The following is a 16997-nucleotide window of genomic DNA, read 5'->3' as shown; positions in this document are numbered from 1 at the left end:
TGTCAGGTGCAAATGATCGGAATGAAGAAACCCTTCTAAGGGCCTGATCTCCACGCGCTGACTTAGAGGAGTGGTTTATATATTCAGCTAGTTTTCTGTCAAAATTGATATCATAGTTACACTCAGTGTCCGAACCCATCCCTGAGTTGACAATCAACAAAGTCATACTCTTCTTTGTTTTAGTGTAGATAGTGAGATCCCAATATTTCGTTGGGTAACCGCCTTATGAATAAAAATTTCATACACACGCAAAAAAAATATCTGAAAAAAAAAGTATGAATCCGATAATTTTTGCTATAAGGTAAACTTGTACAAAAAAATTACCTGAGTTGACCAGAAGAAAGATTTTCTTTACAATCTCACCACCAGTTGAAATAAAAGCTCTATGTATCTGCTATTAGCATACCTCAGTGACCAACTATCACGTAAACGCGCAATCTGATTGGCTACACAGGTGCCGTCTATCGATCGATAGACGGCACCTGGAGCTGTTGAAAATGGCTTCCCCTTCGCGTTTTCGTGAAGTTTGTGAAGAAGACGCACAAAACGTTTTGCAAAGTGAGATTCCAGAAAAAAAAAAAAGAAAGCTACAAAGTATTGAATAAAGATTTTTAAAGGTAAGTGCCGAACAATTTCCGAAATAAAATGCTTTATTTAAAACCAACAAATTTAAGTTCGTAAGTAAACAAAACGAAGTGGTCAAAGAAAAGTAACAATTGCAGTTCTTGATTTGCTTTAGACTGGTTTTCAACCCAAAAAGAAATTACAACACCCATTGAACAACAAACCAAAGCCGCATTAAACAGGTGTTTGCAGAGGTTTTATGTGTCAGTGAGACAAACAAATGGTGAACCGTTTAAAGTTTCTTCACTTAAAGCCATGCGAGCGGCCATTGATAGATATTTGAAGCACAGTTCTACTAACTATGTTTGAAGCAAGCACCTATTAACAAGCCGGGGTCTATCATCGGTGATTATAAATTTAAGAACTGAAGCAAATGATGTGCTAAATGCAGTCTGTAAAAATCTGATGAAAGAGGGAAAAGTTCGTCCAGTTGTTCATAAAACTCCCATCACAAGCGAGCAATTGCAAAAGTTTTTTGAAAGTAGTCAACTGGGAAATGCAGATACAAAAGATCCTAAACAATTACAGCAAACCACGTGGTTTTACACATACCTGTATTTCAGGAGGAGAGGAAAACAAAACCAACGCAGTCTCACTCCAAAGATGTTTATAATCCGCCAAACACCTCAGGGTAGACGATATTTTGAGCTGCAAAGAGTTTCCAGGGGCGGTTTTGACAACAAAAAACCACCAAGGCGGCGTAAACGACAACACCGACGAAGCAGACGGCAAAATGTTTGTCAACTCTTTTCCAGAATTTGAAAATGAAAAGGATTTTGAAATTAAGCTTAGTTTGAGCTTAAAATCATTTTTTCTTCCACGGTTTGCAAGTTTCTGAGACTGCGCAATGTATGGCGAGATCAGTGTGTAGCTTTGTTTTAATTGATGAATGAACTTTGATGAATGAACTTTGCAAATGCGCCAGTTTGTCAGAGCGCGCGGGATTTAACATGCATCATTGCACAAATGTATCAAAATTTATGAAATAAAAATATTTTTTGGCTTGATAGATCGATCACTGAGGTATGCTAAAACAATTAGACGGCTCGCTCTCGGTTTCTATTGCCTTTGATAGTTGGCTCGGGGCAAGCCGATAGAAACCTCGAGCTCACCATCTAATTGTTAATTAGTAGCTACCCTAATGTCGGAAGTACTAATATCCTACAATATCGCAGTTGTAGGAAGGGAATTTTTCACAAATTATTGTACAGAATATTATTATACAATACCTGGATCGTGCTCAGTTGAGTCGTGATCTTGGTGAGATGTACTTTGCTGTGCTCTGCTGTGACATTTTAAAGAAGAACCTGATAAGAGAATTAAGCAGGGTAAGCTAAATAAGAGCAGGCCTTAATTTACATGGCCTGAATACATAACCCGGCTAATAGGACCACCAAAGGGCCTTGGAAGGATGGTTGGGGTTGCAGTATTGCATGGTACATCATCATTATTGGCGGGGTTGGGGTCCAGCTTTATTCTTATTCCTTCTCAATTTTTTGCTGTGTCGGCATTTTACAATTCTAGCCCTTCAGTTTTTTATTTAATGTTAAATAATAAGAACCTTCCCAGAATCCTTTGCACCTGAAAAAAAGCAGATGCTAATTAAATAACTTTTACAAAACATGAAATAAAACTTGCCATAAAATATCACTCATATCAAATTTAGCGTGATGACGTCATCAGTCATGTGACCACACCCAAAACGCGTTTGAAGTCATTGCAAAAACAGACAACTGTCAATTCGAAAAATAATCAATATAGTCAGCAAGAAATTGGTGTCAAGTATATAGAAGGGGCCATCAACGGTCTTGCATCCAAGGGGGCTATGCACACAAGACACAAAAACCGAAAATCTGGGCGACTAGGTCGAAAGGCATACCTTCGTGTGTTAGAGGCGCGGTATTGCAACATAAATTTGCATGTGTTTGATATATTTAAAGGAAGTGTCTTCCATAGCAAAGCTACCGTGGTGAAGTCATTGGTCACGTGACCAGGACGCTCCAAACTTTTCTCATACAAATCAGTTGAAAATCTCCTGTTTGGCGCCTTATGAAGTTTAAAATAAAAGCACACTTGTCAATGAGATTTTAATGTCGTGGCTAGAATAGACGTAATTTTTTTCCAGTTGTGGTAGCCTGGAAACGAGCGAGGAAAGTTAATAACATGACCCTAGAGAGAGGCTTTTATTTTGACGCTTTTTTCTTGGCTACCATTCAGCTAGCGTACATGCGCAGTGGTGTTCCATCCGGCACTCTCCCCTTTTCTCAGAGGAAAGCGGTTTGCAGAATTATTTCGCTCTCTATTTTTTTCATTCTTCTCCTGTGAAAAGTTATGAACAGTTTATTAGACAGTGGACAAGATTTAGTGACTGCTACGCAAGTCAAGTCAGCTGTTCAGGAAAAAAAAAAGCTATGTACGATATTTTATTCCTTCTTCTACAAACATAGCCCGGGATACGAGTTAAGAACGTGACTGGCTGCTGCAAATGGCTTATTATCAATAATTTTTAACTCTTGATTAACATATTCCAAGCTATTTACAAGTTCCAACTCACAAAAAATTGACTTAGAAAAGTTCGACGCATTAAAAAATAATTAACAACAAAGCTTAAATTATGCCAGAAAATCATCCAGCAAAAATTCCGAGTACAAACCCCAAGACACACGCGTTTGACTGGAAATGTTTAACCTGTGACAGCATCTCGTTTTGAAAAATAAATTTCTGTTCAAATTAGAGCAGCATAAGATAATTAGACCATAATATAATAATAATAATTAATAATGATGATGATGATGATGATGATGATAATCATCATAATCAACGTACCCTGGTAAATGGTGTGCATCGTTGAAATAAGCACTTTACTTTGTTTCTCCCAGCTGTACTCCTCCTCGTACTTCTCTCTTAGTTCTTTAGACTCTTTTAGTCGCACCTTTCGGCTTTTGTCCCTAACATTCTTGATACCTTCAGCCCATACTTCCCACTTGTCTGAACCAATCAATACAGAGCCACCAAATGGTATTCCTTTTAGAGCTTGTCCAAATCCTGAGTTGCGACTCACAAGGATAGGTAGGCCAGCCGATAACGCTTCAAGTCCTGCAAGCCCAAAACCTTCTGTTCTTGAAGGCATGACGGCAAGATCCGCTTCACAGAGCACCTTTTTCATATCTTCCCGACTTTCTAAAAAGGTCCTGACAGTTAAGTCATTGACAGAAATGCCACACTCGACGAAATAACTTGCTACTTCCTGTTGTTTCCCTTCCGGTGCACCAACGAAGATAAGGTGAGTGTTATTTAGTGAAGTGACAGCTTTGGCTGCGATGTCAAATCCTTTCAATGAGAAATCTTCGGCCTCCCCGCGGCCAACAAGAAGTACTTGGAATTTTCCTTCCCTATCAGGAACCTGAGCAACTTCGGAAAACTCCTTGAAAATACCAGGCGTAAAACTGACAATTTGATCCTTCTTACACGAGCCAAGATAGTCAAGATAGGAACAAAACTTCTCATTCAACTTTGGTCCAATGGTCACGACAAAGTCGGCCCTTTGGCAAAGTTCTACCTCGGTTTCATGCTTTTTTTCACCAGTTGAAATAGCATTGGCATATTTCTTATGCATTCCGAGTTCTTCTGGGGCGGTATGTACTACATGAACCCATTTACACCTGTGGGACTTCCTTATGACTTGTGCTTGGGGACCAAGCTTTACTCCATGACCAACAACAACATGAACGGGTAAATCATCTGGTGGAAAGCTTAGCCAATACAGTTCATTCATTCCCGGAAGCCTGTCTGCTTTAAGGAGATCAACTTTGTGATTATGAGCTGCTCTCTTGTCCTCTTCATTCAATTGTGGAACAAAGAAAGTGACATGAAATTCCTGATGCCTCGCTAAATTGATGGCCAACTCTCTGTTGATGGTGGACAGTCCCCCTTTACTAGATCCCCATTCAGATGCAAGGATAAGAACTTCTAACTTTGACGATGGCTGAGGTCCGCCGTATTCACGACATTCCCCTGAACTGGTTGCCATTTAAAAATGCAGAGTATCTTCACTCCTAGAAAATAATTAATTAAATAAAAACTCTCACCAGTAACATTAGTCATGTTTCACATTTTCAGCCCTATGTTGAGTAACGTTTAAAAATTAAAACCATTCATGAAAATAACCAAAAGACCGCGTACGGTTCATAAAATAAAATAAGTTTTCTCATTTTCCTCTTTTGAGTCTTTAAGGTTGTGCACATAAAGCTTATCTGCCAAACAGTGTCTTAAATTCAAAATTAAAATGCAAATGCAGTCTGTGACAGCGAGAGCATTTCTGATGCAGTCACTTGATCGAGTTACTTCAGTTGTGTCCCAAGACTGTATTCAACACATTTGATTCCCTGAACATAAAAATTCTTCAATGTGTCCTGCAAGAGCTGGATTCACGAAGCCCTCCTAAGTGAAGATGTGCCCTAAGTATTTTTTTGGTTATCATAAGCCTTTTGTTGATATAACAATAGAGTAGACAATAATAAAAATTGTTTAGAAACAATACTTAGGATATAACTTAACATGCGAGGGCCGGCCTCGTGAATCTAGCCCCTGGAGATTTCCAATAAAAGGTAATCCAAGACAATTTTCATCATCATTATATTCATCATCATTATCATCATCATCAATTATTGTCCTCAGTAGAAGAAAACATTCAAATTACAAGTCAAGGTAGTGGGGAGGAGACATTAAGAAACCACCAGGCTAATAAGAGAGGCCACCTCGGCTGTTCATGCCGCGTAAGTGTGGCTTGGTCAATTCATGATTTTACAAATAAAAACTCCCAACATTTTTTCCTTAAAGGTGAAAAATCTATTTGAAGAAGTAATTGATATCGGGAGAGAGTTCCAGATTTTGGGACATTGGTAATAAAGGATTGTAAATTGCTTAAGATTTGTGCGACAAGAATGCCATAGATAGCGGTTGGCTGTTCTGGTTCTATAACTGATGCACTTGGCTACTTGAAATCTTAATGACTTAATGTTGTTCATGTGGAGTACCGGGCAGACGATTCTGGAATACATGGACGACATTGTTTTGCTGGGATTTGTGGGGAAAAGGTAAGAAAACTATGTCCCCAGTTATTACTGCTTAAAAATGCTACATTCAGGAACCCCTCTTAAATTCAGATGTATTCCAAGTATTGTTCCTTTACAATTGTTAAAAAAAATACTTATACGAGCACTAAAATAGCCTTTCTACATGCCTTTAAATTTCCATCCCTACAGCTGGTTATAAACACACTAAAATAAATAAAGACAGGGTTATGGAACTTTCTTTTCATTGAAACATTTAGGATGCTCCTATGTCTATTCAACTTTTCTCAATTTAAGCGGTGTTTATTCTTTAAAACGTCAAATTACCAGTGGACGCCTTTTTTTAATTTAATCTTTTTTCGTCTTAATTGAGTTTTTGAAATTTAGTAATCGGCGACAGTTTGCAGTGCGGAGAAATCACTAAGCGTGAGCGAGAATAAATGATGTCAAAGAACGGAGGGCGTGTTAATTGACTTTATATTACTTAACATTAGTTTTACTGTAATGAGATAAGAGAAACAATCCCAAGCACAGGCATAAAGGGGGAGAACCGACACGTTCATATGGTCTCTGAGTATTTAGCTTGCTAGCTAGTAGTGCACAGTATAAGGACATTCAAAATAAAAAAAACAACAATTGTGGTTTAAACTTTGAAATTGTTTCGTATCTAAAATATTTACATTTGAAACGTTATAAGCAATAATCAATCAATATACAACGTTACTAAAAAGATGAATTAAAAGGATTGCACATCAAGGCGTAGACCAGTTCCATAAATGACGGCCAATAAATTGTTCTTTTAATTTCGTGATTATTAGCCTAACTAGCCTTGTTAGCATGTACAAAACTCAATAGAATTTTTACTTTAAAGCTTTGTTAGTAGTGCTAATTAACATACATACATTAAGGAATAATGGAATTTACACGTTTGAATGAGTTTGTTTTACTCTTAAAAAAAGGTGCCTTTGCGACGTTTATAGCAGATAATCAATTTATGTTTTTCCCTCTGGGCTTCTCCTATAAACTTAACTAGTGAGTGCTGTATAGACTGAGCTCGTTTATTGGGCACAATGATCTTACTCTCACACAAAACATTTGGAGTAAAATGGCTGAGGGAAAGCCCCAAAGCCGCTTTTATTAAAATAACCAATTCATACTTCATATAAAATTATAATCTGTTAAAAATATTTTGGCCCAATAAAGGTGAGGGCAACCAAAACGCCATGCCATATGGCTAACTTAGATTTCCCTATAATGACTTTCTATGGCTTCACTGCATACCTATTTATCATAATATAAAAACAAAGCTCCGCGAAAATGAAAATAAATGACCCGCTAGGCTTCAGATTTATCAGCATTTTCTTGAGATTTGGCGATCGAAGCGCAAAAAAGATGGCGTGACATTCTGTCACGGGTACAAATAGTTTTTCTTATTAGAAAAAAATGAAGCGACATTTTTAAAAGGAAGCATTTTTCATTCGCAGTAGAAAAATCTTTGGATCGAAAGTTCGGTAGAGTTACTGACCAACATATATTGCGGCTGCTTTTTATAGATGGAAATTCCAGAGTATCCGTTCGCTCTGTGGCTGAGTATTATTGTGTTAAAACAAATAATTGGAAAATTTCTTTGCCTCTTTCTTTATCACTGCCATGGATAAATTAAACTAGACATAGGTTAAACGCAGCAGATTTGAACTACATTAATCTGATTAAAAATTTCGACTGTAATGTTAAACTGCATCGTTTGCATGAAATATACGTGAGAAGTACTGATTGTTTTACTCGTCCGTTGATCACGAGCGCGTTTTTGAGATCTCTGTAAATAAAGAAAAGGAAGAGAAATAGCATAAAGGGTCCATCCCCGTTTTTGAATTATAGATTTGCAAAAGAAAGAACACGCACACACAACGACAACAACAACAACAAAAACAAGACAGAATTCTGAACGTTGCTAAGGGAAAAAGTAATAACAATAAAATTAAAACCGTTACAAATTTAATGAAACCAAGATAGTGGTCAATACTCATGTTAATGTTATTTTGCTGCGCTTTTTGATCCTGAAATATTCTTTGTGTGAAGATGAACGAAATTAACTAATTAGATTTTTGAACGTTGCAGTTTTGGCCTATGAATAAATTGAATTATTATTACACCAGAGAAACAGTCAGGAACTGTAAACAAAACGGCGAGCATGGAAGTTTGCTGTTCGTTTAAGTCGATAGTTAGTGGGCCATGTTTGTTTACTCGCAGAGGCAGAACAAGGTCCAGCGAGATAGTACCTCTGCTGTCCTGAGTGTGTCCTGTACAAAGAATATTGACCAGCACAAGTCATGTTATGGTTTTCAACATGAGGGGAACGAGGGCCATGTTTTCAACGCCAGAAAACATCAAGACAATGACGATTTGGGCTTAGCTGTTGAGAAACATATTGGGCCCGGTAAGTTACCGGGACTTTCAAGAAACGGGCCCCTGGGCTTATAAGCCGCGGCAGTTTACGGTATTCCTGGATAAATAGGAGAGAAGGTAGACACAGAAATACCAAATGTAGAAGCCGTAGCATGTCCTTATTGCTACTTCGTGACTTAATATTGTTGACACAATGTTCTGTTTAAGTTCTTTTTCGCTTCTCTCCAGAAAGAAGTCCTTTCCTCTCTATCAGGTGTGGGACTTATTAACAATAAACGTACCGACCAAATTTGACAGCATTTAAATGGTGATGTTATGCTTTGTTGGTCTTCGAATATAATGTGCCTGTTTCTGAGTATTTATTCTGCGTGCCAAAGTATGGAAGCAAACGGACATTAGTTACAAAACTAGTCCCTTAAAATCATCCGTATCCCCACTGAAACATACATTGAGACATTGCGTAAACATATAAATCTTTATGGTGACACTTCCAGTTCATGGTTGTCACGCAACAGTGTAGCTTGCGAGTTGTTTATTAAAAAAAAAAAGAACAAATTAATTCGTAAACTGGACTATTTTGTTACTCAGAAGGTAAGAGTACAGAAATAACCCCAGTGCGGGTTAATGAAGAATTCGCTGCTAAATTCTTGTTAAAACATGCATGAAATGATCATGAAATACTGAAAACCTCGTCGTCGACACACTTATATGCTTGTATCGAACGGGAATAGATGAAGAAGATGGCCAAAACTTATGTTGGATTTTTCATTAAGGTATCAGCTTAGTTTCCATACCTTTGTGAGTCAAATTGACGCACGTTTGTGATTCTCTTTTGGCTTTCGTGGTTCGCGGTCACCGGCTATGTCACGCCATTGTTTACAATGCGAATGCCAGATTTTCGACAGGGTAGGTGATAAATTCGAGGCCCTGCGGGTCACTTAAAATAATTTACCCAAAGTTTTGTTTTAATGTTATGATTGATAAGTACACAGTGAAGCCATAGAAAGTCATTTTACGATAATCTAAGTTATCGCCCATGGGTAAAATTGCCGGTATTTCAGTTCGAAAATTTGGTTGTTAAAAATTTGCATTTATAGCATGTTGTTCTAAATCTGTTTTGGGCATAAAAGTAACCTAGGTTTTGAATGTTTTTCTGTAGAACAGAAGATGAAGACCTAGAAAAGCAATAGATGTTATTTCATGATCCGTGACTGGCTGTGGATTGATATGCAGCCGGCCAAAGTTAAGAAAAATTCCACCCGACCGTAAGAAAATTTTGAACTCAACTGAACTGAAAATCATTTTTCGCTTGTTTACGCGTAAGGAAGCCGTATTTGGAAAAACTAACTACAGCCTGATTTGTTTCTTACTAAGGCCTACCTATGAGCACAATATGAGCTAAATCGATTTTTTGACTTTTGCCACCAAAAGTTGAGTTTGGTCGATATTTGTGGAAAGCCGCTCTTAAGAGCTAGCCTAAATGTATTACAAGTAAAAATTAAGGCATAGATTGTACCCTCCGTCGTCTACGCAGCTGCAATTAGAAAGAGCTAAGGCGTCTCGGGAAATGGGCATCAGGGAACAAAATGGTACCCTAACATAACAGCTTCAGTTACTCATGAAAAAACCTATGATGTTTACGCTTAATTGACTCAGTAAACAAAACACCTTCAGGAATGTTAAGCGAGACAACCAGCATTGCAAAAACATGGCCAGTGTATTATATTGTTTTGGATAACAGTAAATGCATTGATTTCACTAGCTCAATTTTCTACAACTTAATTGTCAGGGAATGAAAAGTATTCTTAGATTTGATAACTGTAATATTTTACTTACAACTTGATAACTAATAGAAAATAATATTTATCACATTACATAGGTTGCAGTTGGGTTTCAACATTAAGCAAGTCACAGGGAGTATTCAATGAGCTTGCCCTTTTAAGACCATTCACCTTTAAAACCTATTTCTATGACACTGCACATGGGGTGTCAGGGAGTTCTTCAGGAACTCCTGGAAGAGCACATCTAGCTCCTTTTGGTAATAGATTTGCCTATACAGGTGTACATAGACCTGGGAAAGATGGAAAACAAGAAGAACAGACAAAGATGATTGGTCTATAAAAATAATATCAAGAAATTTGGAACTATTTTGACCTTAATTTAACTTCAATAATTTTTACATAAAAATGGGAACCATTACTTAGAGAAAAGCCACAATGAACTAAATGATAACACATAGCCTTGAGAGGACTGTCACAAATCCTGGCTTTGATCCACTCTTTGGTCATGCTTTGCAGCTGTGAATTTACCACTTAGAAGCCTGGGTACATGTATGTCAGACATAGCTATTAAATTTAGAGCACCCCCCCCCCCCCCAAACAAAAGCATTGTTACAAAATGGTTAATTCCCAGCTTCTGTTATGCTAAATGAATAAATCCCTGCAATGCCCTGGGGATTGAAGGGCTAGGATTTCAATTGACTGATGCATTTATGTTTGTGGCTGAAATGTGCACCTTACAAACAACTTATTGATGGCATCAACAAAAAACAATAGACAGAACAACCTGTAATGAGTATTAAATTTCACCAACGTTAACAACAGAGGAATAGAAGATACTTGACTAACTGCTGAGAAACATTAGAGAACGTAAGCACAGAATTTTGCAAGTCATGGATGACAACCGAAAGTTGAATGTTCCACTTGTTTGTTTGTTTTTGGTTCTTGCCAAGGGCTGCAAACCTTGCTTCTATGTCGTTCAGTGGCTTGCCACTGTACTACGGATGCAGTAAGCAGAGTAAGGTCAGAATGTACCAAAAGGGAAGCATTCAACGGTGGCCCACAGATATCTGTTACTCCAATGCACTACATAATTGGACTTTTAATACTCTCCACAATAATCTCTACAGAGACTGGTTCAACTGTAATGAAATAAGCTTAAGACTGTACTGAATTCGAACCAAACCGAAACAAGCCACTTTCGTTTCAGAAAACATTCAATAAGTTAATTTCCATTACAAAGGAATGGAAAGCTTCAATAACATATTTCCGAGCGAAATAACCTGATCTAATCGGCAAGAGATGCAAAGGTACCATGAACAGCCTGTATTCCAAATCCAAAGAGCGGCACTGGTCAAGAGTCCTGTGAATTCAACGAAAACCTGTTGCTGAAAGCAATTATAAGCTCCTCGTTCCTCGAAGTGTCTGGAAACGACCCAGACCCTGGCGGATATGTTAAGAGTGCCTGACTGTAACTTTCGAGAATCGCTGGCCAAGCTTGAAAAATCGAAACTCTTGATAATTTGCCTGAAGTTTACTTTTGGGGAACTATCTTCGAAAATATTATTTGAATGTTCTGGAAATTTTTAGTTTTCGAGAATTTTGGAGAGAACGAAATAACGGGTTTTGCCTCATTAATTATGCAAAAATCTCACTCAAAATTAGCCAAGTTCAATACGCTTGTGTTGAAACAGTACGCAACGCTAGAAAGCGAGGTCGGTTTTGAATAAGAGCATAACTCACCTACTTTCTATCAATGGGACCTATGTAAACTTTTGTAGAACTTTGGAGGGTTTTATGGCTCTTTGAAAAATTGACATTTTGAGGACTTCGCGATGAGGCGAAAATTGAGTAAGTTTGAAGGTTTAAAATGCATCTTGGTATGTCAGGTATCGACTCGAGAGGAACTTTGTGATAAGGCTTGGGTCTTCGTCTTTAATAATACGAAATAAAAAATCTGGGCAATCAATGCACGCGCTGACGAAAACCAAAGTTAGCGAGGCTTCGTTAACAAATTTGCATAATTCGCAACTGTTGAGAAAATGCTATGTTGTGGCGACTCGGTGAAAACATTGACCCAGGCTATCTTCAAATGGTTATTTTACCCACATTGCATTTGTCTGTTTCTCTTTCTTGTTTTAATAAGGTGTTAGAAAAGGTCTGGCAAAAAATGCGTGATCGGAAAAGAAAATATTCGTCAAATTCTGGTGGGAAATTTGCATAATGCAAATCTTCCAATAAATCTTTCTGCAAAGGAATCTGATTGGGAAGGTTTCGTTAAGAGACCATTTGACCGAAACACCCCACATAAAAGGAGTCAAAACAACGTTTAATAATTCGATTTTAACCAATTATTGTCGAATCTTAACCTTTAAATTAATAGTGCCAAAGTGATACTCGCTATTGCGTTATCTGCGTCACGTCAGTAGCTGTCGATAAGTCTTAGAATATAATGCCCACAAACCAACTTGTGCTGCGAAATTGCCAATTACGACAACTAGAAAAAAGACCTTTATTTACTGGCATATGAGTGGTTTTGATAAAAATAAAACGTTCACATGACACTTGAATCACGTTTAAAAGATACATGCTTGTCAAATGAGATGCGAAAGTTGGTCAAAGTGAATATTTTTAATTAAATCAAGTTTGTTTACTGGAATGCATGCTTTTTCAAATAGCTAGTCCAACCTTCTTCAGTGGCCTTCCAAATAATGATCACCCAGAATTGGGTCAGTCAAAAAAGCTCTCAATTCGTGTTGTTTGATACTGTACCTTCGCAAGTGACTGAAAAACAATGTCAGCTGGCACGCCATATTTTAACGTAATTACTGGTATGAAATATCACACATGCACGGATACACGCTTCAAAAAACCTGTGTGCTAATTTCCGTTTAACAAAATAATAACCTACCTACAGTCCACATTGGCTGTAGGGCATGCATTTATCTTTGTCGAATGTCAACAACAGAAACACGGGTATCTCAGTGACACTGTATACACGCAATGTCTACTGCATACATCAGAGGTAGCCGAAGCTCTATGACCTTTGTTTGACCTTTATATTTTGATGTCACGATGAGTGTTACGCAATGGCGTAAATCGTTACGGTTTGTATGGGAATTTAGGAACGTGTTTTGGAGTCGAAAATAAAGGACATAGATTGAACAAGAATTGCTTACCTTGTCTCCTTGATCTCTTGCCAGTGTTTGTGCGCCATATTTTGGCCATTTTAGTACGATTCCAGTGGGTATTTAAAGGTTTGTTGAACATTTTCCTTGCTCTATATCCTGCTATATATGTCCCCAAAAGGTTGGTCACTTCAGTAGCAATAGTTTTCGTTGCAACGTCAACAATGAGGTCAGTACAAATTCTGAGTTGCAGACAAAGGACTGCGGACCACGGACTGGGTATAAAAGAGAAACTAAAGTAAGGGGAGGACTTCGGACTACGGACTACGGACTACGGACTACGGACTGGGTTTAAAGGAGAACTGAAGTCTGAAAATCATATTTTTCTTGTATTCATTCTCAGTAAGTTTAATATGTATCAAATCAAGTTTCGGTAGTTGTTTTTGTCCCTTTATTGTTTTTTTTTTTTTTTAGAAACAAAACAAGGACTTGGAATAAAATAGTGAGGATCGACAGTGCAAACATAAAATCTTCCTTTATCTCAGCGAAACAGCTGGATTTTAAATACGCGCTGAAGAGAGCCGTCATTTTAGTTTTAAGCATTCATCTCAGGGTTCGATATGGTGAAAACTGGCGTGATTAAATTCGCAAAAGGATGTTTGATGATCATGATCGTGATCAGCCAATGAGCCCACGTGCGCAATCATCTAGATGTCGTACATAGACATGTATGCAGTAGACATTTCGTGTATACAGTGTCACTGAGATACCCGTGTTTCTGTTGTTGACATTCGACAAAGATAAATGCATGCCCTACAGCCAATGTAAACTGTAGGGCGTGCAGTCAGTCCATAGTCCGTAGTCCAAAGTCCTCCTAACCTAATACGAACTTTATCCCCACCCCGTGGTCCGCAGTTCTTCGTCTGCGACTCGTGTTTTATAATGACCGCGTTGTTAACGTTGCAATTTATTTCAAAGAATACTATTGCTACCAAAGTGACCACAATTTTGGGGATATATATCTATAGTGGGATATCGTATAGAGAGAGGAAAATTTTCAGCAAACCTTTAAAAACCCATTGGAATCGTACTAAAATGGCCAAAATATGGCGCACAAACACTGGCAAGAGAGCAAGGAGACAAGGTAAGCAATTTTTGTTCAATTCATGCCCTTTACTTTCGACTCCAAAACACATTCGTAAATTCCCATACAAACCCTTATAATTTACGCCATTGCGTAACACTCATCGTGACATCAAAATATAAAGGTCAAACAAAGGTCATAGAGCTTCGGCTACCTCTAATGTATGCAGTAGACATTGCGTGTATACAGTGTCACTGAGATACCCGTGTTTCTGTTGTTGACATTCGACAAAGATAAATGCATGCCCTACAGCCAATGTGGACTGTAGGTAGGTTATTATTTTGTTAAACGGAAATTAGCACACAGGTTTTTTGAAGCGTGTATCCGTGCATGTACACGTGTCATTTCATACCAGTAATTACGTTAAAATATGGCGTGCCAGCTGACATTGTTTTTCAGTCACTTGCGAAGGTACAGTATCAAACAACACGAATTGAGAGCTTTTTTGACTGACCCAATTCTGGGTGATCATTATTTGGAAGGCCACTGAAGAAGGTTGGACTAGCTATTTGAAAAAGCATGCATTCCAGTAAACAAACTTGATTTAATTAAAAATATTCACTTTGACCAACTTTCGCATCTCATTTGACAAGCATGTATCTTTTAAACGTGATTCAAGTGTCATGTGAACGTTTTATTTTTATCAAAACCACTCATATGCCAGTAAATAAAGGTCTTTTTTCTAGTTGTCGTAATTGGCAATTTCGCAGCACAAGTTGGTTTGTGGGCATTATATTCTAAGACTTATCGACAGCTACTGACGTGACGCAGATAACGCAATAGCGAGTATCACTTTGGCACTATTAATTTAAAGGTTAAGATTCGACAATAATTGGTTAAAATCGAATTATTAAACGTTGTTTTGACTCCTTTTATGTGGGGTGTTTCGGTCAAATGGTCTCTTAACGAAACCCTCCCAATCAGATTCCTTTGCAGAAAGATTTATTGGAAGATTTGCATTATGCAAATTTCCCACCAGAATTTGACGAATATTTTCTTTTCCGATCACGCATTTTTTGCCAGACCTTTTCTAACACCTTATTAAAACAAGAAAGAGAAACAGACAAATGCAATGTGGGTAAAATAACCATTTGAAGATAGCCTGGGTCAATGTTTTCACCGAGTCGCCACAACATAGCATTTTCTCAACAGTTGCGAATTATGCAAATTTGTTAACGAAGCCTCGCTAACTTTGGTTTTCGTCAGCGCGTGCATTGATTGCCCAAATTTTTTATTTCGTATTATTAAAGACGAAGACCCAAGCTTTATCACAATGTTCCTCTCGAGTCGATACCTGACATACCAAGATGCATTTTAAACCTTCAAACTTACTCAATTTTCGCCTCATCGCGAAGTCCTCAAAATGTCAATTTTTCAAAGAGCCATAAAACCCTCCAAAGTTCTACAAAAGTTTACATAGATCCCATTGATAGAAAGTAGGTGAGTTATGCTCTTATTCAAAACCGACCTCGCTTTCTAGCGTTGCGTACTGTTTCAACACAAGCGTATTGAACTTGGCTAATTTTGAGTGAGATTTTTGCATAATTAATGAGGCAAAACCCGTTATTTCGTTCTCTCCAAAATTCTCGAAAACTAAAAATTTCCAGAACATTTAAATAATATTTTCGAAGATAGTTCCCCAAAAGTAAACTTCAGGCAAATTATCAGGAGTTTCGATTTTTCAAGCTTGGCCAGCGATTCTCGAAAGTTACAGTCAGGCACTCTTAAGGTTTCCCGTCACGTGACGTCGAAGGCGGAAAATAACGGTCTTTACGCGGGATGCCCACAGGGCTGCCGTGTCTAGGTTTCGGTCGGGTATCTTTTTTTTTTTCTTCGTCTGTCCTCGTCTGGTAGGGATTTATTATTCTGATTGTCTTCATCAAAAGCGACCCAATCAAAATCTATTATTGGTGCTCATGTCACGAAGGAGGGAACCCACTCATCCTAGACTGTTCACAGTCACCCTATTTTTCCGTGGGATTCTCGAGACTGGTACGCTTCGATGGAACTGCCGCCATCTTAATTTTTAAAAGCGAGTGCGATCTGGGGAGAGTGTCTAAACTACCGAGGGGAGCGGGAGTGGGGGTTAGTTGAGTGGATGAGGGGAAGCGAAAAAATAGCGGGACTGTAATAGCCTGCGTTGCAGCCGGACTTGTCACTCAAGACCTATAGAGAACTCGATATAGTCCGGACCATATCAGGGATTGTATAGACTGTCTGCGACGCAGGCTAGACTGTAACAGCTTCTCGTCTCGCATTCAAAAGGCCCGTTGCACCAGCAACTAGACAATAGTAATTCTGAAGTGTTGACAGCGTGACTGACGTACCTTTCACTAGCCTGAGTATCAGGCCTTCCTAAGGGGAGGGGGGAAGGGGAGGGGGAGGGGGAGGGGAAGGGGGAGAAGAGGAAAGGAAGGCCTGACACAAAACCTTTCAGAAGTTTGTGTCGAACGTCCGAATTTTGGACGTTGGCGCTGATTGGACGAAACACAAAAGGTTACGTCACACCGCCGGAAACAAAAATTATCATGATAGACTAAACAATGCAACTGTCGCATGTTTTGTATTTTGATATCAAAGGTCATTTCTGACATGTTACTACAAAGTCGTTTCGCTACACTGCAGTTCAGTCGATTCGCTACGTTTTAAAATTGACATATTTTCTAGCGTTTGAACTCAATTTACTTTTCATGCAACCACTGTGGAACGTAGAAACAACTAAGATAATTTTTCACCCGAACTCACTTTAAGAACGGGAAATAATCACATTTTTATACTTAACGGTATAGCGAAACGACTTTGTAGCGAAACTACCGGATACCTTTTAAACTGGATGTCGATTAAA

The 16997-nt window shown here is 38.3% G+C and overlaps 1 protein-coding gene across 1 annotated transcript in view; it reads right to left on the bottom strand.

Moving 5' to 3' along the window:
* The window catches only part of LOC146484383 (uncharacterized), a 29973-nt gene extending 18654 nt beyond the window's left edge, over nucleotides 1-11319 (bottom strand). The window contains exons 1-3 of the mRNA XM_085104837.1: nucleotides 11195-11319; nucleotides 3451-4679; nucleotides 1855-1931 (exon numbers count right to left, since the gene is read on the bottom strand). Coding sequence (XP_084960963.1) covers nucleotides 1855-1931; nucleotides 3451-4654 — 1281 coding nt within the window. The 5' untranslated portion in view covers nucleotides 4655-4679; nucleotides 11195-11319. The remainder of the gene's footprint in view (nucleotides 1-1854; nucleotides 1932-3450; nucleotides 4680-11194) is intronic.
* Nucleotides 11320-16997: the final 5678 nt, after the last annotated feature.

This window comes from Pavona decussata, unplaced genomic scaffold, assembly GCF_977016875.1.
Source record: "Pavona decussata unplaced genomic scaffold, jaPavDecu1.1 SCAFFOLD_34, whole genome shotgun sequence".
NCBI lineage: Eukaryota > Metazoa > Cnidaria > Anthozoa > Scleractinia > Agariciidae > Pavona > Pavona decussata.
Note: the sequence above shows the minus strand (reverse complement) of the source record. Positions and strands in the feature narration are given on the sequence as shown.